General features: G+C 46.3%; 1 protein-coding gene across 3 annotated transcripts in view; it reads left to right on the top strand.

Moving 5' to 3' along the window:
- The window catches only part of NCLN (nicalin), a 38,725-nt gene extending 20,676 nt beyond the window's left edge, over nucleotides 1-18,049 (top strand). For 2 of the 3 annotated variants that reach the window (XM_074204882.1, XM_074204879.1), the window contains exons 10-15: nucleotides 12,966-13,053; nucleotides 13,138-13,176; nucleotides 13,279-13,442; nucleotides 14,515-14,568; nucleotides 14,666-14,744; nucleotides 15,325-18,049. In XM_074204882.1, the coding sequence (XP_074060983.1) occupies nucleotides 12,966-13,053; nucleotides 13,138-13,176; nucleotides 13,279-13,442; nucleotides 14,515-14,568; nucleotides 14,666-14,744; nucleotides 15,325-15,384 (484 nt within the window). In that variant the 3' untranslated portion in view covers nucleotides 15,385-18,049. The remainder of the gene's footprint in view (nucleotides 1-12,965; nucleotides 13,054-13,137; nucleotides 13,177-13,278; nucleotides 13,443-14,514; nucleotides 14,569-14,665; nucleotides 14,745-15,324) is intronic. The other variant, XM_074204880.1, reaches the window with a different exon arrangement.
- The last annotated feature ends 2,887 nt before the right edge of the window (nucleotides 18,050-20,936 follow it).

Here is a 20,936-nt window from a genome sequence, read left to right as displayed (position 1 = left end):
GGGGGCCCTGGGGGCCACATCAGAGCACCTTTGAGGTTCAGCCGGGGTCACTGCCATCCTACTGCTAGTTCAGGGACCTGGGAGCCATTCTGCCTGCGGCAGGTTTGCTGTGGGCGGCTCCCCGTCTGGCACTGCCCGCTGTCCTGAACCCACTGCGGCCTGCTTCCTTCACTCCTCTTCCTCCGGCTTCTGGGATTTCAAAGCCTTTTCCACCACCCACAGTCCTGGCCCGGGGGGTATCTGATTTAGTTAAGCAGATCCCTGGTGGGTACCATGGTGACACAGGAGTGAAGAGGGACCTGATCCCCAACCTTAGGGAGGATGTATTATAATGAGGATGGGGCAGGGCAGAGATAATCCCTGGAGTCTTTCCATGTAGGTGGCATGGTAGACATGGGTTGGTGAAATGAGAAGCAGGATTTGAATCCAGAAGGAAAGGGGATTGAAGACTTGTGAGGTGCTCCCCCACCCCAGCATGGGGCTGGTGTCCTGGAGGAGGGCACGGGGGGATGTAGAGGGGGGCGAGATGATCCAGATCCAGTCCCTCACTTGTCCCCGTCACAGAAGGATGGCACCTCTCCATTTGAATCAGAATCCTCCCCAGGATGTTTTTTGCAGTTGACTGAGGAGTCGTCTAGAGGGCACAGTTGCCCCTGGGGTGAGGGGGAGCATTGACATGAGCCGCTGCCAGGCTGAGGTCAGGGGTTCATCGTCTCAGTTAGCTGGGCATCGCTCAAGCAGGGTTGGCAGAGAGGAACACTCAGGGAACTAAGAAGAAAGGCCTGGTGCTGGAGCCATCCTTGGCTGCCCCTGCCTGATTGGCCTCCCAGAGGAGTGTGCAGGGCAGGGGGAGAGAGGTGGGCAGTTTAGGGAGGAAGGTAGGACTATCCTTAAGATGTGGCAAGCCTGCCGCTAGTCTGCCTGGCTGAGCAGCTGTGGCAGATGAGGCTCCTTCCAGGGGGAGCAGGAGCAGCTCCTGGGGGACCTGGGGCCAGATGCCCGGACTGGTGCTGGCCCAGATGCTTCACAGCCCCTTGACCAAGGGAAGTTGTGAGGAACTGGAGAGAAGCCAGACTCAGGGTCTGCCTGTAGAGCATGCCAGGAGATGGGGCACAGCAAGCATCTTGGATCTGCTCTCATCTCTCAAAACAGGGTCATCCTCTCACTCCTTATAATATCCCACAGGGTTACTGGGGGAAAAGACTTAGTGGACCCTAGAGTCGCAATGGCTTTGGTGCCTTTGCAGAGCAGTCACCACCTCTGTGGGGGGCTGGGATGACACCACCTGCTTCCTGCCTCCTCCTGCGTCTCCCTATGGCCTGCGTGCCCTCCTCACATTGGTCCTCATGCTTTCCCTCACCGCTCCCCCAGCTCTCCTCTGTACTCGGGGCGGTGTCCGCTGGGAGTCAGTCATACCTGTGATGCGCGTCATTTCATTCTCGTGATTTTTATTTCTCATACTTATCCTGGCACTGGGGTCTTGCCACTCAGACAGGACCTCTTGCCCTTGTAGAGCTTACTGTCTAGTAGAGGAAGGGAGAAGCCTGTCCTTGGGCGCTTGATTCCCGGCCCCTGTCCATCCAGGGCGTGGAAGGTTGCTCTGCTCGTTTGACCCTGGGCAGCTCCTGATGGAAGAGCAGGTAGCCTGGATGTCCTTGCTTCCTCTTTGGAATCAGCCCACCTCCCTTTCATCCTTCTGCTGGGGACCAGGTGCCTCTGACACCTTTTGATGATCCTGAAGCTTTTAATTCTCTGGAGAGGGTGATTTTTCATGACATAGCAGTAGAGTGGCATTGGCAGAATGGCATGTTTAAAGAGGGGCTTTTGTTTCGAAGACTACCCCCCTTAATCATTTCCTGAAGGCAGTCCTAGCCTGCTCTCCGTCCAGATTCAGTGGTGTTTCCTCTGCAGGTGGTTCAGTCAAACGCTTTTGAGTGAGTTTGTCATTCAGTTGAGAGTGAATCACCATTGCGTGGGGATCCATTCCCCCACTTCCCCCCATCCCCCAATTGGGCGCTTTGTGATGCCCACTCGGTCCCTTTGCCTCAAGCCTTGGCTTCTGAACATCAGTGTCTGTCTAGGTTAACACCCTTGAAGGTTTGATTTTGCCCCATGCATCGAAGATTTCATGTTGAGGGAGAGCTTGCCAGGCAGTGTTTTGCTCTTATGAACCAACAAAGAAGCAATAAAAAGGGTTGAATCTTATGGTCAGTTGGATAGCCATAAAGACTCATGAAGCTGTTGAATAGGGAGTAGAGGTCAGCACCTTTTCTGCAACTCCAAGAGTTATTGGGACCCTGCAACTCTCCTAGGATCATCCAACTTGTGTGGGTCAGAGTTTTCCTGGCTCCAAGGAAACCTCTGTCCTCCTCATACCATACTGACTGTTACAGATCATTGGCAGTAAAGAGGTATGATACACATGCATGAAAGTTTTGAAGAGGTGGAAAAGTAGGCTTATGTGTATGTAGTTATTTTATTTTCTTAGTCAATTTTTTGTGGTCATCAGCTCTCTGGTTCCCCCTCCTGCCCCCCAAGTCTTTGGTGCCTGCGGTTCTTTTTTTTTTTAATATCATGTTTTATTAATGGAATTTAGTCAGAAGGGTTGTAGAGATTATCTCATCCAACCACCCACCCTCTCTCTCTATATAAGCAAATATATCATTTGATACAAATATCTGTATTTATATACAAATATATGTAAAATTCTTCTCTATATATGCCTTTTAAATAACATCTCTTTTTTTCTTCAAGGCAGTGGGGTTAATTAGCTTGCCTAAGGTCACACAGCTAGATAATTTTTAAGTGTCTGAGGCCCTATTTGAACTCAGGTCCTCCTGACTCCAGGGACAGTGCTCTCTGTTCACTGTGCTACCTAGCTGCCCCTATATATGCCTTTTTATGAGTTCTTTCTCTGGTTACAGAAAAACAATTCAAGAGAGAGGTATGAGGATGAGGTATATAAGCAAAATAAGCCCCTATATAGAGCAGGTACATTTATAATAGTTATTTTTTGTACTTTATTGTCACTTTTGATTTCATATTATTCCTCTGATAGTTTAGGCACTAGGTATTTAAATGTGAAACAGCTTCTTCATGAAGACTGTAGTCTTTCAGTTATAATAACATTATTAATCTGTAGAATGTTAAATAGAAAATAATATTAACAGGAGTTCTGAGGGCTGCTTCAGAACCAGAAAAACCTAGGCTCAAGTTCTACCTTTGATACATACTGTTTTCGTGATGTCATAAACAAGTCACAATATCTTAGCACTCTAGGAAACTCTGACCTAAAGTTTCGCCACTGAACTCAGATGACTTTGGAAGAGAGTCAGGCTGATAATTTTGTCCAGACAACAGCCTTGTTTCACTTAAATTTAATTCATTTGCAAATTAAGACATCAACCTCTTGATGTCTTTGGTTCTCTTTGAGAGCAAAGGATGAACAACAACTACACAGTTGCAGAAAGTTTAAGTTGTAGAAAACTGTGCCCACTGATAAAAGAGGGAGTATCTTTAAACCACAAATCTTGTATATCAATGAATTCACAGGTCTCTATCCATATCCTAATAGCAGGATTGTGATTTGTCTCAGGACAGTTTTTTTTTTTCCACGGGTGGATCACATTCTTTATGATAAGTCCATCACAAAAGATACTTCCATATTTTTCCAGCGTTGCCATTGCTGATCGCAACTCCCTCCTTTCTTATTTCTCCACTACCATGTACTATATTTTCTCTCTCCTTTCACTCTGACTCTGTTTTAGGGTCGCTGAGTGGCGCAGCAGACAGATCCCTGGTCCTGGGTCCAAGAAGCCCTGAGCCCCTTAGGCCCAGAATCCACCTGGCCCTATGGTCCTGGGCAGGCCTTCCAATCCCAGCCCCTGAGTCCTGTATCTGAAGATCAAACCTTCTGTTCAGCTCTGGCCATTCCAAAAGGAACCTTTGAAATTCCCTTGGTTCATTGAAAGTCCATCTTTTTCCCTGGAAGAGGACATTCAGCCTTGCTGGGTAGTTCATTCTTGGCTGCATTCTAAGCTCTTTTGCCTTCCGGTATATTGTATTCCAAGCCCTACGAGCTTCCAATGTAGTTCCTGACTGCAGCTCCATGATATTTGAATTGTGTCCTTCTGGCTGCTTGTAATATTTTCTCTTTGGCTTGGGAGTTCTGGAACTTGGCTATAATATTCCTAGGGGTTGGTTTTTTGGGATCTCTTTCTCGGGGGGATCGGTGGATTCTCTCCATTTCTATTTTGCCCTCTGCTTCTAGAATATCAGGGCAATTTTCCTGTAGTAATTCTTTGAAAATGATGTCAAGCCTCTTTTCCTGATCATGACTTTCAGGTATTCCAATAATTTTTAAATTATCTTTCCTAAGTCTGTTTTCCATATCAGTTGTTTTTTCAATGATATATTTCACATTTTCTTCTACTTTTTCACTTTTTTGGTTTTGAAGTATTGATTCCTGATTTCTGGTAAATTCATCAATCTCCCTGAATTCTATTCTTTCTCTGAAGGATTTGTTCTCCTCAGAGAGTTTTCTTATCTCTTTTTCCATCTGGCCAATTTTGCTTTTTAAAGCATTCTTCTCCTCAATAACTTTTTGAACTGTTTTATCCATTTGACCTAAGCTGGTTTTTAGCATGCTATTTTCTTCAGCATTTTTTTGGATTTCCTTGACTAAGCTGCTGACTTCATTTTCATGTTTTTCCTGCATCTCTCTCCTTTCTTTTCCCACTTTTTCTTCCAACTCCCTCATTTGATTTTCAAAGTCTTTTTTGAGCTCTGTCATAGCCTGAGCCCAATTTCTGTTTCTCTTGGAGTCTTTAGATGCAGGAGCTTGTGCTTCCTCATCTTCAGACTGAGTATTTTGATCCTTCTTGGGGTCATTTGCAAAATATTTTTCAATAGTCTTCCTTTTGTTTCTCTGATTGCTGGTGCCTGCGGTTCTTCTGGCTATCTTGGTAATTCCTCAGCTGCCTGATATTTGTGTCCCCTCCAGCACATACCCTGCTGGGGATTCTTGGTCTCTTCTCTCTGCTCTTCCCATTTTAAATTTCTTTAGCTTCTTTTCTGCCTCTGCTGCCTCATGCAATACTTAGGGGAAGGGACATTATTAGGATTCAGATGTGTAGGAGCTTAACTGTCACTGGTGGGAAAATTTGGTTGTGGAAATAGTTACAGGTCTTTTCCATTCCTTACCTCTTCTTTATCCTTCCAGTTTTATCCTTAAATGTCTCCTCAGCCTGTCCTGACTAGATTGTCTTTTGTTAAGCTTCCTTTAAACACATTTTTCTCTTCAGTACTTCATTACTTTTAAGAGGCGAAATGTTGCTTGGGTCCTTCAACTGTCATCCTCTAGATTTCACCAGTAAGTTTATATTATAAGCCATGTCGGCCTTGGCTGCCCTGTTTCTCTGGTCGATAAAGAGATGGAACATTTTTTTGACTCATGTGTCTGGCTTGTGTTTGGCTGTTGCTTTCATATCAGTTAGTGCACATCTGTTCTTTTATTTATTTATCATTTTTCTGTATTAATAGCTTGTTTAGGTCAGGTCAGGTTGGAGTTGCCTCATTTGCTTGTTTTATCTTCTCATTTTTATTCTTCACATTTGGTGTTTGATCTTTCCTCTCAAAAGTTGGAGGCCAAGATTGCTGATTTGGAAATGATTCCAACCTTGGGATCCCAGTGCTTTTTGTCTGTTGGTATTTCAAAGATTTGTTCGTTTTGAGAGCTTTAGACATTCCACAGAACTATTTCAGTTTTGTAAGATAGTTTTTTAATTTAGAAAAAAATTTAAGTAAAATGTTATTAGTATCTTTTGTTTTTACATCATCTACATATCCCAATTGTGTCCTTCTGTTCTTTCCCCACTCTCACCAGGGAGTTCTCTTATTAATGAGAACAGAAAAAAGGAATAAAGGAAAAACTAGCACAACTAGCCAAAATGTGGCAAACAGCCAGTATTGTATGTCACATTTCACACCCATGATCTTGCACATCTGTGAAGAAGAGGGAGTTGGGGGCGGGGACAATTCTTCTCACATCTCTTCTTTGGGGGTCGGACTTGGTCACTTTCTTTTTTTGTGTTATTTGGTGTTTGTCCTGTCCAGTGACACTTGCCTTTCTACTTAAAGAAAACATTTATGACATGTAGGGTTTTCATATTGTTTACAAGTCTCTGGCATCTTTGATTTCTTACTCCTCAAACAGGTTTTCTAACATGTCTTTCACTGTTTGTTGTCCCACTCCATCTTTGAAGTCATTGAGTATATAGGAAAGAGCACCGGTTCTGAAATCAGAGGCCTTCAGTTCAAATCTCGTCTTTGGGGGAGGCTAGGTGGCGCAGTGCATAGAACACCAGTCCTGGAGTCAGGAGGACCTGAGTTCAAATGTGACCACAAACACTTAATAATGACCTAGCTGTGTGTTCTTGGGCAAGTCACTTAACCCCGTTTGCCTTGCAAAAACCTAAAAAAAAAATCCTGTCTGATACCCTCTTCATGATCTTAGGAAGATCCTTTAACCTTTCTGGGCCTCAGTTTTCTCTTCTGTAAAGAGAGGTGATTGGACTCAATGACTTCTGGGGTCCTTACAGATCTAGAACTGTTCCTCTGATCGTTGAAGCACGTGTTGATTTTATTCAAAGGGTCAGATTTTCTGTCTCCTCATCCTCTGTTGCTGTATCGCTGGCAGTTAATTATCTCCATAGTCATCCTTTTGCAGGAGACTGATATTATGAGGATTGATTACTAAGATCAGATAACCAACCATCCCTTGGTTACAAGATAAAATCTAGCTCCTCTGGACCCTTGATTTGCTGTCTCTGGGAGAACCTTCCAACCTCAGTTAGCTTCTGCATTATTCTGTCTTCTGGTATCATTCATAGAGAGAATGTCTAGGCTGTGATAGGATTTCGCTCTTCCTATACTGTAGCCCAGTAGTCTCATCAGTATCCCTAGATGGTTAAAAGACTGATTCTTAGCCCTGCGAGGCTTCCTGGGATGGAGAGTCATCTCTGTTACATAGGGCACAGTGGCCACAGAATCATCCCTCCCCAACTGACCCGCTGGCCATGAGCTTTCTACTTCAGCTGACTTTGGAAACCAGATGAGCTATTGCTGGGAGCTTTTTGTCCAGGCATTCCTAGCCAGATAGAATCTGCCAGGGTCAGCATTCTGATTGTCTAGCCTTCAAGAGCACAGGTCACTGCCCGCCTCCCCATGAGGCCCAGAGCAGTCCAGGAGGTGAGACCCGACAACCCTGCTGGGGCGGTCCTGGGAGAGCCTACTGGGTGAGAAGGGAGACGCAAGCTCCAAAGGAAAAAGCAAGAGAGCAAATGGCTTAGAGGAAGAATCAAAGGGACTGTGATGGACTTATGATTCCACCAGTATAGGGATGTCCTGGGGAGGCCAGTGCCGTCTCTGCAATGTGTACAGCCAAAAGTGGTCACCCTATTTGGATAAGCTTGGCATATTGACATTAGTCTGGAATCATTGAACATTTTTGTATGATTATGCCTTCAGATAGTGTGAATTAGAATTCACACGGGGTATCTATTCTCATGGCTGTGTTCATGGAGACTTACTGAATATCCTGAGAGGTGCTCTTGTGGCTTTTCCTGGGTCCCTCAGCCAATATGGACTTGAACCCAGACTCTCTTGTTTCTATGGTACTATGCCATTGGATAATCAGATGAGAAAGATCTGGGCAAATTTTTTGGAAAAGTTGCATTTGACACCTAACTGAAGCAGAAGTTAAGTTGGACAGATGACTAGCCTTGTCTCATATGTGCTGGGAGGGGGTGAACTAGATGACCTCTGAGTCTCCTTTCAGGCCCAGTCTAGGATGCTGCATGAATGTCCCTGTAGGCTTGCCAGAGGCACTCTCACATTGTGCAGCCAGCTGTCACACCTTCCCCTACCCCAGGCTACATCAACCCACCCTGAGATCTGAGTGTCCTACTGTCTCTGCAGGAAAACTGACAGAAACAGGCCATACTCCTACCCTTACCCAGAGACATGTGGGCACATGGAAGGGGTCCTGGCATGGGTGTCCCAATCTGTACAGTGATCTCATTTGGCAGTGTCTTCTGTGCCTCCCCCTTTTCTCTGTTTTGGAATGGCTGCTGGCAAGCCCGCTGTTTTCTTGCTTGGACCTGAATATGATAGAAGAATTTAATAAAGCTCATGTCTATGTGGGTGGAGGGGTCAGAGAACCCTTGTTTTAGGACTAGAGGGGGACTCTGGTTCATGTCTCCCCTCCCCCCTGGGATTAGATTAAGAAACCAAGGTCCAGAGAGGTGAAGCAATTTGCCCAGAGTCATAGAGGTAGTTAGTGGCAAGCTAACTCTCCTTCAGACTTCAAAGTTAGCACAGAATGGAATTGAATACTATTTTTCCTTTATTGGATTTATCTGTAATAGCTTGAATTTTGAGCTTGTTGCGAGGTAAGATGACATTATGAGACAGAAACACCTCTCCTATGGGGAAAGTTGGTTGCCCCCTTGCAAACGCATCTGATCCTTCACCTAGGAGGAGTGTAGCTTAGCTGGGTAGGTAGGTAGCACAGGTGTTAGGGGTTCAATTAGCAACATGTCAGGCTGGCCAAGTCTTGCAGATGTTGAAGACCATTGGTGACCTGAATCTTTATATGTGCAGGTGATGTCATTCTGCCTTATATTCTCCAGCAGATTGTCCTCCTTTCCTCCCCCATCCCCACTGTCTCACTTTTAATTCCTCCAGGTATCTCCTGTCCTCAAAAGCCCTCACTTGTTTCCTACATATCTCTTTTCTAATACAAATCCCCTACAAAGATTTGTAAAATGTGTCAGACCAAGTCCTTACTGGAAAATTCAAGGGAAAAATATTCACAATATGCCATATTCCAGCCCATGTCAGTACAGGGAGATGAGTGAGGTCTCTGGCAACTAGGAGCAGGATCTAGCCAGGGTTGTGCCTGTGATGTGTTGTAGCATACAAGAAGAGAAGGAGGACTAGACTGTCATCAGGTTAAGCAGGGGTCCTGGATCTATCCAGGGGGACCCTGACCTTGTGTAGGCTACAGGAATAGTGCCACCAGGCACAGAGGAACCCCCCGGGGAGGATGAGGAGGAGCTGTTAGCCCTAGGCTGTGTACTGAACAAGAAACAAGTTCTGAAGGGAAGAGCTGTGTGATTGACCCAGGAAATGGCATGAAGTCTCAGTTTCTGCCTCCAACCCAGTCTGATGCCTGCAGTGGAATAACCAGGGCAGAATCTCATGCCAGTTGCCAACAGAGCTTCCCCAGCTGGCTGATGGTGGCTGATTTTCAATAACAGTCTACTGGAATATTCAGCCATGGATAAGCCAATAGGAGTATTGCACAGACCCAAACCCAGGTCAGGAACTTACAGAACTCAGACTAGAGGAAATGAGCACACTTTGTCTTGCATCAGAACATTTTGGGAACATTGACAACTTGCAGGTCCCCATTAGCCTAAACTAATGCTTGGTGCCCCCCCAAAAACACAAGTATCCAAGAGGACAAAAATTCAATTCAGACATTTCCTCTACAAGTGAGCAGAGCCTCGCCCTAAAAAGTCCAAGGTCAGGAAGTGGCCTGGAAGAATAATCAAATAGAAAAAAATGGCACCATGAAGAGCTATGAGTAGGTGACCAGAAAGCTGAAAACATCTAGAAAAAGGGAATACTCTAAAACATCAAAACCTAAAGAAAAATAGCTTGGATACACATTCAGCTATAATTTCTGCAACAGATAAAGCTGGAGTTTTAAAAAAGGTCTAAAAATCATTAAAAACTAAATGAAAGCACTAAAGGAAGGAATAAGAGAAAAAAAGAGCTAAGGAAGAAAGATTTGAAAAGGAATAGCTTAGAACAAGATGTTACCCAGGAAAAAGCTCCCTGACAATTAGAATGGACCAAATAGAAGTCAATGACTCCATGAGACAAAAAATATAAATTTAAATGTCAGAAAAACTAGAAGAAAATATAAGGTGTTATCATAGCAAAAACAATTGATCTAGAAAAGAGGAGAGAGATAATTTAAGAATCATTGTAATACCTTAAAGCCATAGCCAAAATAAGATCTGAGAAAATATTTTAAGAAATAAAAGAAAATGTTATTTATAAGAAACTCACTTGAAGGGGCAGCTAGGTGGTGCCATAGGTAGAACACTGGCCCTGGAGTCAGGAGGATCTGAGTTTAAAAAAAAAATAATATTAAAAATATTTTTAAAAAAGGAAAAGGAAACTAGACCCATTTCATAGAACTAGTGGGCAAAGTGGAGAATCTATTGATCATCTACTGAAACTCCAGGAAGGTAATAGCCAAAATCCAGAGCTTCCAGGACACAGGAAAAAATTTACCACAAGCAGCTAGGAAGAAGTAGTTTGAGAATGGAGGAGCCACAGTTAGGATCACATGAGATTTAGTAACTAACCATCACAATGAAGGACTGGAGAGCTTGGAATACAATTTTTCAGAAAGTAAAAAAATAGAGACTTGGGACCAATAGTTTATCCTGCAAAACTAGTATACTCCTATGGGTGTGGGGTGGGGGTGGGGAACAGATCTTTGATAAAATAGAGGACTTTCAAATATTTCTGATTTAAAAAGCACAAACCCAGAGCAAGTCTAGAGAGGCATAAAAAGGTAAAGTAGAATAAACAATCACAGGGAATAAACAAAGATAAGTTGTTTACATTCTAATATAGGGAAATGATACTTGGGTCCACTCAGAATGTCATCAGCGGAAGTCATAGAAGGAGTCTTAACTAGATGGGGGACCTAGAAGTGATTCTGTTAGGTTTTGATGAGCTTAAAAGAAGAATGGAAAGGGAGGGAAAGAGGAAGACCCTGGTAGAGAGAGAGTAAAAGGATGGGGAGAGTGATCTCACATAATGGGGCTGCTCTGTACACATAAGGAGAGAGAAGAATGAATAAGACTTGTACTCCACTCCACTCTCATCTGAACCAGTAAAAGGAGAGAAGAATACACCCAGGACTGGATATTGGGATATAGAGGGGAGAAGGGAAAAGGTGGGGAGGAGAATAAGATTGAGAGGATTAAGGGAAAGATTATTCTTAAGCAAGGTCTTAAAGAAGAGGCAGAAACAAAGAAGGAAAAGCATCAGAGAAGAGGAGAAGAAGGAATTACGCAACGAATAATGTGCTGTGAATGTGGATTGCTTAAAACAGAAGAGGGCAGAACGATTAGAAGCCAGAATCCAACAATGGGTTTATGAGAGGCACAGGTAAAGCAGAAAGGTGCATATGGTTAAACTATGGGGCTGAAGCAGAAAATAAGGTGTCTTATGTATATTGTTTCAGCTGAAATCAAAAGACAGTAACAGTCATCTCTGACAAAACAACTGCAGAACAGAAAATAAAGAGATAAACAGGGAAGCTACATTTTGTTGAAATTGCTATAGTCAGTGAATTAACATCAGTTCCAAGCATAGAAGTACCAAATAGAACAGAATCTAAATTCTTGAAGGAAAAGCTAAATGAGTTACAGGAACAAATAGGGAGTTAAACTCCAATAATGTGGGATCTCAATTTGTCCTTGTTAGACTCAGATAAATTTAACCAAAAGAAAAATAGATGACAATGATGTTACTTGAGATTAATTTTTTTTCTGGTGGGGAAAAGGTTTCTTCATGGCATTTCATCACTATTCTGTAATATCTGGCTTACAATATATAGTTTCAGAGCAAGGGCTCCTTACCTTTTTTTTTCTTTAAGGTCTTAGACCCTTACGTCACTGAATCTGGTGCAACCTCTTCTCCAAATCTTTTAATGTATATAATAAAATACAAAATGTTAAAAGGGAGACCAATTATATGGAAATATATCTGTCAAAAATTTATCAGATTAAAAGCACATATTTTAAAATTTTTTTCCTGGGAGCATTGAGAAGTCAGTGATTTACTAGGATCACATAGCCAGGATACATACATACTACTAATTTTTTCCTGTGTCCTTGTGTAGGCTGAGTGAGTCCTTTCAGTTGGCTTGCACAGAGATGGTAGAAATGATATTTAGGGGTGATAATTAGTGTGGCGAGAATGATAGCAGGCCTGAGGACAAGGGAATTATAGATGGGGGCTTGTATGGTTTTAGATTGAAGTCTGGAAGGATGACAAAATAAATGTTGTAAGGGAGAAGAACCAGGTGGGCTGAAACGACTGACTATTTCATTGAAACGGACAAAGACTAGTTTTTGGAGGAATGAAGTAGAAGGATAGATTAGATAAGAGTAGGATCAGCAAAGGGAATTTCACATCCATGAACATGGAACGGTTTATAGGGAGATCTAGGCTGTGACCATCTGGGACAGCTCATTCTGATTCATAGGAGCTAATTGTTGAATTTCCATTGTGAGCATTTATATGTCTTGGACCACCAGGACTTAATTTATTGTGTTGTGGCTTCAGTAGATTTAAAAGAGAGATGGAGAAGATATTCGTAAAGCAGATTCAATTTAAAAGTGTGTTTCAAGCACTTTTTTGGGGGGGGGTAGGCTATTAAACATTTACCAACATAAACTTGTGACATTCTTACAATTGACTGATGTGGATTGAAGGTGTGGATTGAAGGTGGCTACAAATCTGCATCTGATGCTAAACTGTGTGAGCCTGGGCAAGGCGCTTCACCTTTGCTTCCTGGTCTATTAAATGTGGATCATATTATTGTTAAATGTGGATAATAGCAGCAGCTTCCTCCAGGACTGATGCATAGATCAGACTAGGGACTATCTAAAGCTCTCTAAGCAGGAGACCTGTCATAGGCATGTCAGGATCCTCTAAGAACCCTTGCTGGGATTCTCTCCCTGACCCCCCAGTGCAAGGGATGGAGGGCAGGAGCTGCTGGCCCTGGCAAGGATGGTGTCTGGAGGAGCAGAGAGGGAAGAGAGACGTTCTTGTTTCTGGTCCCCTGAGCAAATCCCTCTCTTCCGGTTAAGGTCACGGGTAGACTCCAAAACACTCACCCGCAACACCAGAATCATTGCAGAGGCCCTAACCCGAGTTATCTACAACCTGACTAAGAAGGTAAGAAAGCCCTGCAGCCCCTCCTGCCCTGAGCCCTCCCACCCTCGCCCGTCCGCCTCAATACCGTCTCCTCCTCCTCTGCAGGGCACCCCTGCTGATCTTCAGGTCTTCACAGAGCAGATGGTAAGGGAAATGGGGCCTTGGCAGTACCTAGGTTGGGTGGGCCCCAAGGAGGGAGGAGCTTGATCGAAGGGGCCTGGTCTCTGGCAACCCTGCTTTTCGCAGCAGATCCAGCAGGAGCAGATTGACTCGGTGATGGACTGGCTCACCAACCAGCCTCGTGCTGCCCAACTGGTGGACAAAGACAGCACCTTCCTCAACACCTTAGAATATTACTTGAGCCGCTACCTGAAGGATGTGAGGCAACACCATGTGAAGGCAGACAAACGGTGAGGGAAGGCAGGGCTGATGGGGCTGGGCCCAGACCAGGCGGAGGCTGGGTCAACAGCGGAGGGATGGGAGTGACATCACGTGCATTTCTGAATTCCTTTCTCCCTTCCCCCACAAACTATCCCTTGTAATAGAGATTTTTAAAGGATGGCGGAAGAGTAGGTTAGCAGTGCTAACATAAAAATGCACTTCCCTGGTCTGAGAGTAAGCAGTATTCCCCGCCCAGAGTTCTCCCCGCCTTTGCCTCCCCTTCCCCTGACCTGGATAGTGTCTTGTATAAATCTCTGACCAAGGGGGAGAGGAGCTTGTTCTCCCTCCCCTTCCCCTCACCCCTAGCAAGCAAGACATGGCCTTGTCCTCCACCTGGTATAATGGTGAAGATTTGGGACTTCAGGGTCAAATCCTTGCATTTTCTTAGCAAAGGGAAGTTTAATTTCTTTGTCCATATCTCACTTTTACATTTCCCCCTTGTGTTCTCCATTCCCTTTTTTTTTTTTGTCACCCTCATTTCATTTAATGTCTTGTCACTCGCTGACTTAACTTTTGCAGGTTCTTTTAAAGGATAAGATCATTTCAGTACCTCAGGTCCAAAGCTGTCCTGCTTGTCTGTGTCTCCTGAGTTTTTCCTCTCTTCTCTTCTGTGCTTTTTTAAAAAGAAAGATTCCATTGATGCTTTCTTCTCTCCTTTCCTCCATCACCAGCTTCCTTCCCCCCCAAAAAAAAATCCTTGTAACAGATATAATCGACAGTCCTATCTGCATTATCCATGTCTGAGAACATATGTGTCCTCATCACTGGTCTATCACCTTTTTGCCAAGAGATAAGGCTTTTCTTTCTCCCTATTGCTCCTTTCTTTCTTCCTTCCTCTTTCTCTCCTCTCTCTTTCTCTCCCCTCCCCTTCTTTTCCTTTTGTGTGCAGTACTGATTAGAGTTGGGTAAGAGCTAGGAAAGGGAGAGGCTGAGAACTGGCCACCAGTGTCCTTTAGGAGTTGGGGAGACTGCAGGTCTTAGGGGTCAAGCCTGGTCCATTTGCTTCACTTATGCTGAAAGGCTAATTTCTTACCCCCACAGGGACCCTGAGTTTGTCTTCTATGACCAGCTGAAGCAGGTGATGAATGCTTACAGGTAGGTAGGGGCTTGGAGGGATGCATATGATGTGTCTGTGTGTCTGGCCGGGTCCTGCTTCTTTACTGACGAGCTGGCTTCTCTTCCTTTCCTTCAGGGTCAAGCCGGCTATCTTTGATCTACTCCTGGCCCTCTGCATAGGAGCCTACTTAGGAGTGGCTTACTTTGCAGTCCAGGTAAGTTGGGGAGGGAGAAGGTGGGCAAGGAGAGGAGGGCAAGGTCAGGTCAGCCCTTGACCCTCATAGTAATCCTGAAAGATAAGGACCCTTGAGTTTTACTCTCCCCTTTTGCCAGATGAGGAGATTGAGGCCTGGTGTGTCAGTAGTTCGCTTGTCACCACACAAACATTTCAAACTAGGAATTGTTCAGTTGGGTTGAGGAAGCCGGGTCTGCCCCATGGCAGTGTGTGAAGAGCCGGGCTGGGGGGCCTTGCCTGCCTCCCACCTCGGGCTGGGGATAGCGTGGTGTTCGGGTGGCTGCTGCTTATCATGCCCCGGTGCCTCCCGAGGGCAGAGCCCCGTCCTGGGATGGGTTTTTACTGTGTTTGTCCTTGACAGGGATTGTACTGCCTTCATGGAGCTCATAGTCTAGTGGGGGATGGGTTAGGACGTTAGTGGGGGCAGAAGGGTCTGCTCGTGTCTGAGCTCTGTTCTTGGTTCTGGACAGGTCTCCCCCTCCCCCCCAGGCCTCAGTCTCCCTATCTCTAAAATGACCCAATTCTGACCTGTGAACTTACGTCTCTCCCCTCTGTGCTAGCACTTTGGTCTCCTCTATAAGACAGTACAGAGAATATCTTTGAAGATGAAGCAGCAGTGAATCGGCCCCTCACTCCCCTCACCAAGCAGCACTGAGCCACCACCTGGAAGGAGCAGCCAGGAGCCTTCCTTCAGTCCAGCCGCGTCTTTGCCCTTTTGTCCCCCCTGCCCACCCCAGTCTGGCTTGGTCCTGCCTCCTGCTCTTCTCTCCACTCCAGGGCAGGGAAGGCAAGAGACCGAGGCAACCGCTCAGGCCACCGTCCAGCCTCCCGCCCCATCCCTGGCCTTGCTGAAACTGAATTGCTGGTGTCCTCATGCTTTCTGGGAGGGGAGCCGAGGAGCCTAGGCCCCCAGGATCCACGACTGGGGCCTGTCCCGGGTGAGCTGAGCTCTCCCTTGGACCTGCCATGCCCCAGACCTTGGAGCTCATGTTAACAGTGCACCCCTGAATTAAAGAGAACCAGAAACTTGTGGACTCCTTCCCAGGCCAGTTGGTCCTGGCTGGGCTTTCTCTCTGCCTTCCCTTGGAAGGTTTGGGCGCCCAGGGATGGGCCTGAGGCTGGGGCCTCTGCCTGAGGGCCACCTGGGAGAAGACTGTGCTGAAGACTTGGGCAGTGGGGTGAGGACCAGCCCTGTCCTAGAGACCCAGCAGCACAGGGAGCCTGGCAGCGGAGGGATGGACTGCCTTGGGAGGGAGGGAGGGAGGGGCTCCCTGCCTCAGAGGTTGGAGATTTCCCTTCATGGCCTTCTGGGAGCTGATCGCCTGCAGCAGGGCTTGGGGCCTTCTTCACCATGAGGCCCCAGCTTTCTTGCCCGTCCCGCCAGCACCTCTTTGGGAGGGGGTTCTGGCTTTGGGAGAGCTCAGTGGAGGCTGCACATCTAACATGAGATGCCATCTCTGCCCATGAGCCTCTTGAGAATCTTTGTGCAGTGGTCTTCCTCCTTGTTCCCTCTTCAGCCCCTGTGGAGCCTGTGGCCCCACCTGGGCAGTGACCTGTCCACAGCAGAAGGAACTGGGGTTCTTGGCAGGCCCGGGGTCTAATCCAATCTGACCATGGTCTCCAGGCCTCCAAACCACAGTGTCCTCTTGAGTGAGGCCACTGGTAGATGACCTCTAAGGTCCCTTTCAGCTCTGACCTCCTGGGTTAGCTGCTCCCATCTTTCTGTTCCAAGGGGGTCCCTTCCTCTGTGGCACGAGAAAAGGTCCCTAGAAAGTGGAATTTCTGTTTTCAAGTCGCTGGTATAACCCAGGCAAGAGGTGTTGGAGTGATGTTGTTTTAGAAAGGGGGCCACTCGGTGGACAGCACAGAGAGGCCGATTGTGATTCACTGTCAGAATTCTAACAACTGCCCAGGAAGGAAACGGGTTGAGGCTTGGGTTGCCTATCACTGGAGAGGACTGAGCAGAAGCTGCGGGCCCACGTCTTAGGGAGGCTCCGCAAGGAATTCACACTTGGGGTTGAGAGGTCTGGGATGATTCCCTTCCACTCCATCTCCTCTCCCACCAACTTGCCTCCTGTTTTGTTGTGTCTGCCCCTTCACATCGAGATTGGTCCTTGTGTACAGGTTGACCCTTGGATCTGTTTATTTGGGGAAAGGATATTCTAGAAGTTTGGGGACCTCAGACATTGTACCCATCAAACTCATTCTGCAGGTCTTTACTGAATATGCATCCTGCCAGGCCCACCTCTGCTGACAAGGGAAATAACAGTTGGGTGGTCTACCTTGGGAGTGGGTGGACTTGGTTGGGTGTCTGCACAGGATAGCTTGTCCTTGGAGGGTCAGAGGAAGGTCCAGGTTAGCTGCAATAATCTGCGACTGGAGCAAGGATGCTTGAGGGTGGGCTTGAGACCAGCTCTCACTGCCACCACCCCCTGCTCAGGGCAGAAGCAAACGTAAATGACCCTAATAGGGTCTAGCACAAAAGTGGACTTCAACAGACGCTGCCTCCCTTTGTCTGCTTCCAAGGCTAAGGACGGTGGGGGTGGTGGGTCTTCCAGCTGGCTTTCCTGCCCTTAAACCCAACTCTGGCCAACCAGCCCTCTAGCTGCTGAGCCCAGGCTGGGGTCCCTAGTTCCCATGCCACTCTACACTCCATCCTGAAGGTGCCTCTTCTCTGTCTCCCTGGTCCTGGGAGGGACTGTAACACCCTCCCTTACAGGCCCTTGGTCCTTGGCAACCTTTCCTACCCTACCCCCTGCCTGACCTTGTCAGGACCTCTAAACCAGCCCTCCAGTTGCCCTTGGGTTACTGGCATTACAGCTCAGCTGAGTAGGGGGCTTCTGGAGGGAGTGGGAAGATCCAGCGCCAAAGGCCCTTCTGCACTCTGGACCTCAGTTTCTTCTCAAATGAATGCATGCTCTAGGAGAGGTTTGGAGGCAGTGGGGGGAACAGGAGGGGCTCCATGTTTCCCACCACACTCCTGGATCCTTTCTTTAAAATACCCTTTAATCAGGTTCCTCTGGGAGCAGAATGGGCCCTCCCTTCCAGAGGTCTTTGGGTGGTCAGCCTGTCCTGTCTTCCTGGGCCTCTCCACATAGACTGCGGCCAACTCCCAAGGCGGGGTTTGGGGGGCTCCCCCCTTCTTATTGTTTTAAATGAGCACTGATGTGTCTGGGCTAAGGAGTCTTCTGCCTAGGGTGGATCAGTAGGTCATTAGATTAATTCAGGGTCCCTGCAAACTGTGGGAAGAAATAACTTGGAAAAATAAAGCCATATTGAAAGATCTTCCTGTTGAGTCGTGTTTTAGAGGTGGAGGATTCTACCAGAACTTGTGGGGTTTTTTTGCAAGGCAAACAGGGTTAAGTGGCTTGCCCAAGGCCACACAGCTATATTAAGTGTCTGAGACCAGATTTGAACCCAGGTCCTCCTGACTCCAGGGCGGGTGCTTTATCCACTGTGCCACCTAGCTTCTCCCAGGCCAGGACTTCTTAAGGGCCTTTCTTTGTGTCACAGGGCCTTGGGTGGCCAAGAAAAGCAGTGGATAGAGTTTATTTTACTTGGACTGGTCATTACTCTTTCTTCCCTTATGGGCTGAGAAATCTTTGCACAAACTCCTTTGTGGACTGCAGATTAAGAACCCCTGGTCTGGAGAGACTGCTGCCTCCAAGGTTTTGGGAGTTTTGGCACGAGGTGAATCCATAACCTCAGAAACCTGGATTGCTCCACTTTCAGACTGCTTAGTACTCATTGAAGTGCCAGGCCTGTCATCCATGGATTGGGGCTGGAGGAAAGAGGGGAGTGGGTTGAGGCGAGTTCCTCAAACACTGCAACACCCAGTTGGCTGTTGGGGGATTTCATCATTTGGAGTGGCTGATGGGGAAATTGGAGGGTTTTTTTTAATCTTTCCCCCAGTTCTTTGTCCTCTCTCAAGGCAGACAGGCCCAGTCTGGAGCCCAATGCAGGTGGAAGAGGTGGGAAGGCTCACCTACCTCCCCTGAGGTTTATTTGAGTAGCAACATCCATCTGAGCCCTGGGACTCAACCTTCCATCTGCTGCTGCTCTGAAAGTTGGGCACTGTTAAGTAAGAGGAAACTGCGGCCTCTTGATTCTCAAATGATTTCCCTCCCAAGAACTTTCCTAATGTAGAAGGGCAAAGGACCAAAGGATGAAACTCAGTTGCTCGGGGGGGGGGGGGGGAGCAGCAGAATCAGAATTGGGTTTTTGGACTGACTGTGTGACCGCGCAGATTACTCAGCCCAATCTGAGCTGGTTCCCTGAGCCAACAAGTGGAAATAGTGCAGATTGTATCAGTAACACTGACCTTGAAGTTGGAAGAGTTCTTGAGTAGAGCACTGAGTCGAGCCAGGAGGACCTGAGTTCAAATCTAGCCTGAACCCAAGCAAGTCGCTACACCTTGTTTGCCTCAGTTTCCTCATCTGTAAAGTGAGCTGGAGAAGGAAATGGCAAACCACTCCTGTATCTGCCAAGAATTGGATCAGACAACTGGACATCATCATGATGGTGGTTTGGCTAATTCATTGTTTGGATGCCCTTCCCCAGCAAGTCATTTAACTTCAATTCAACAAATATTTATTAAACAACTGCCTTGTGCAAAACACTAACAAACCATACAAAATAGAAACGATGCCTTCCCTTAAAGGGCTTATACTCAATTGGATGGGGGATGGGGTATATAACCCTTGCTACCTATTTACTCCCCTTCTCTCTGCCCACTGTCATCCTAATCCAAAACTGCTCCATACCTTCCACCTTCTGGAATTCTTGGTCTCTAATGTACTGGACTTTTTTCATGCTTCTTCCATCTCTCATCTTTTGATTCCTGGGTCCAGGAGGCAAAGGTTAAATACATCTTGCCTCTCCTCCCCCTTACCCCATCTAGACTCTCTCTCTTTTTTTTAGTTTTTTTTTTGCAAGGCAAACGGGGTTAAGTGGCTTGCCCAAGGCCACATGGCTAGGTAATTATTAAGTGTCTGAGACCGGATTTGAACCCAGGTACTCCTGACTCCAGGGCCGGTGCTTTATCCACTACGCCACCTAGCCATCCCGCATCTAGACTATCTTACCATCACTCAGAAACCTCTTCCTTGAGTTTCACTGCATCTAATAATGCCTTAATTTGTTGGGGTTTTTTTTTTTTTTTAGATTTTTCAAGGCAGTGGGGTTAAGTGGCTTGCCCAAGGCCACACAGCTAGGTAATTATTAAGTGTCTGAGATTAGATTTGAACCCAGGTACTCCTGACTCCAAGGCTGGTGCTCTATTCACTGTGCCACCTAGCCACCCCATCTAATAATATCTTGATGATTTTATCTACCCATCTCTGGAATAGTCTCTTTCTCAGTAAGTTCAGTATATGATATGATATTCGGTATCTGCCCTCTGACTAAGGTAGGAAGGAAACAGACTTTTATCTTCCAGGTAAAAGTATTACTCTTAAAAAATGAAAATAATAACGCATTCTACACATTTGATCCTCACAACTCCTCCTAAGAGGCATAGACACTATTATTTTCTTGCATTTTATAGTTGAGAAAACCAAGGCAGAGATCACTTGTCTAGTGTTAACAGGCTGAATTTGAATTCAGGTCCAGTGTGCTACCTCATTAACACATGTTGGTGTTCCTTCATCCCCAGTTCCTCAATCTGCTCTTTCCCACTTTATTCTGTTGCAAAAAAAAATGCCTCACCAACTCTCATCTACCTCTTCCATTCCTCCTTATATTTGTCTTAATAGAGTTGAAAGAAAATAATGACACCATGCAGACTGGTCTGCCCGCTGCAAATGTGTTGTCTGTGGAGGAGGCAATCCTCCTACTCCCTGATTCTTTTTTTTTTTTTTTGCGAGACAATGGGGTTAAGTGACTTGCCCAAGGTCACACAGGTAATTAAGTGACTGAAGTCAGATTTGAACTTGGGGCCTCCTGACTCCAGGGCTGGTGCTCTATCCACTGCATCACCTAGCTGCCCCCCACCCCAGATTCTTGATCCTGAATTCAACAACCCAACCGCTGTTCAATCCTCTTCTCAAATCTTTGAGACCACCCTTTCTTTCACCTTCTCAGTTCAGGCCCTTTGTCTTCTGATCTACCATAGACAAGGTTATTCTTCAAGAACTTTCTCCATTCCCTTTTCATCTTAGCGCCCTAGCTAACA

Source organism: Macrotis lagotis, chromosome X (genome assembly GCF_037893015.1).
Source record: "Macrotis lagotis isolate mMagLag1 chromosome X, bilby.v1.9.chrom.fasta, whole genome shotgun sequence".
NCBI classification, from domain to species: domain Eukaryota; kingdom Metazoa; phylum Chordata; class Mammalia; order Peramelemorphia; family Peramelidae; genus Macrotis; species Macrotis lagotis.
Note: the sequence above shows the minus strand (reverse complement) of the source record. Positions and strands in the feature narration are given on the sequence as shown.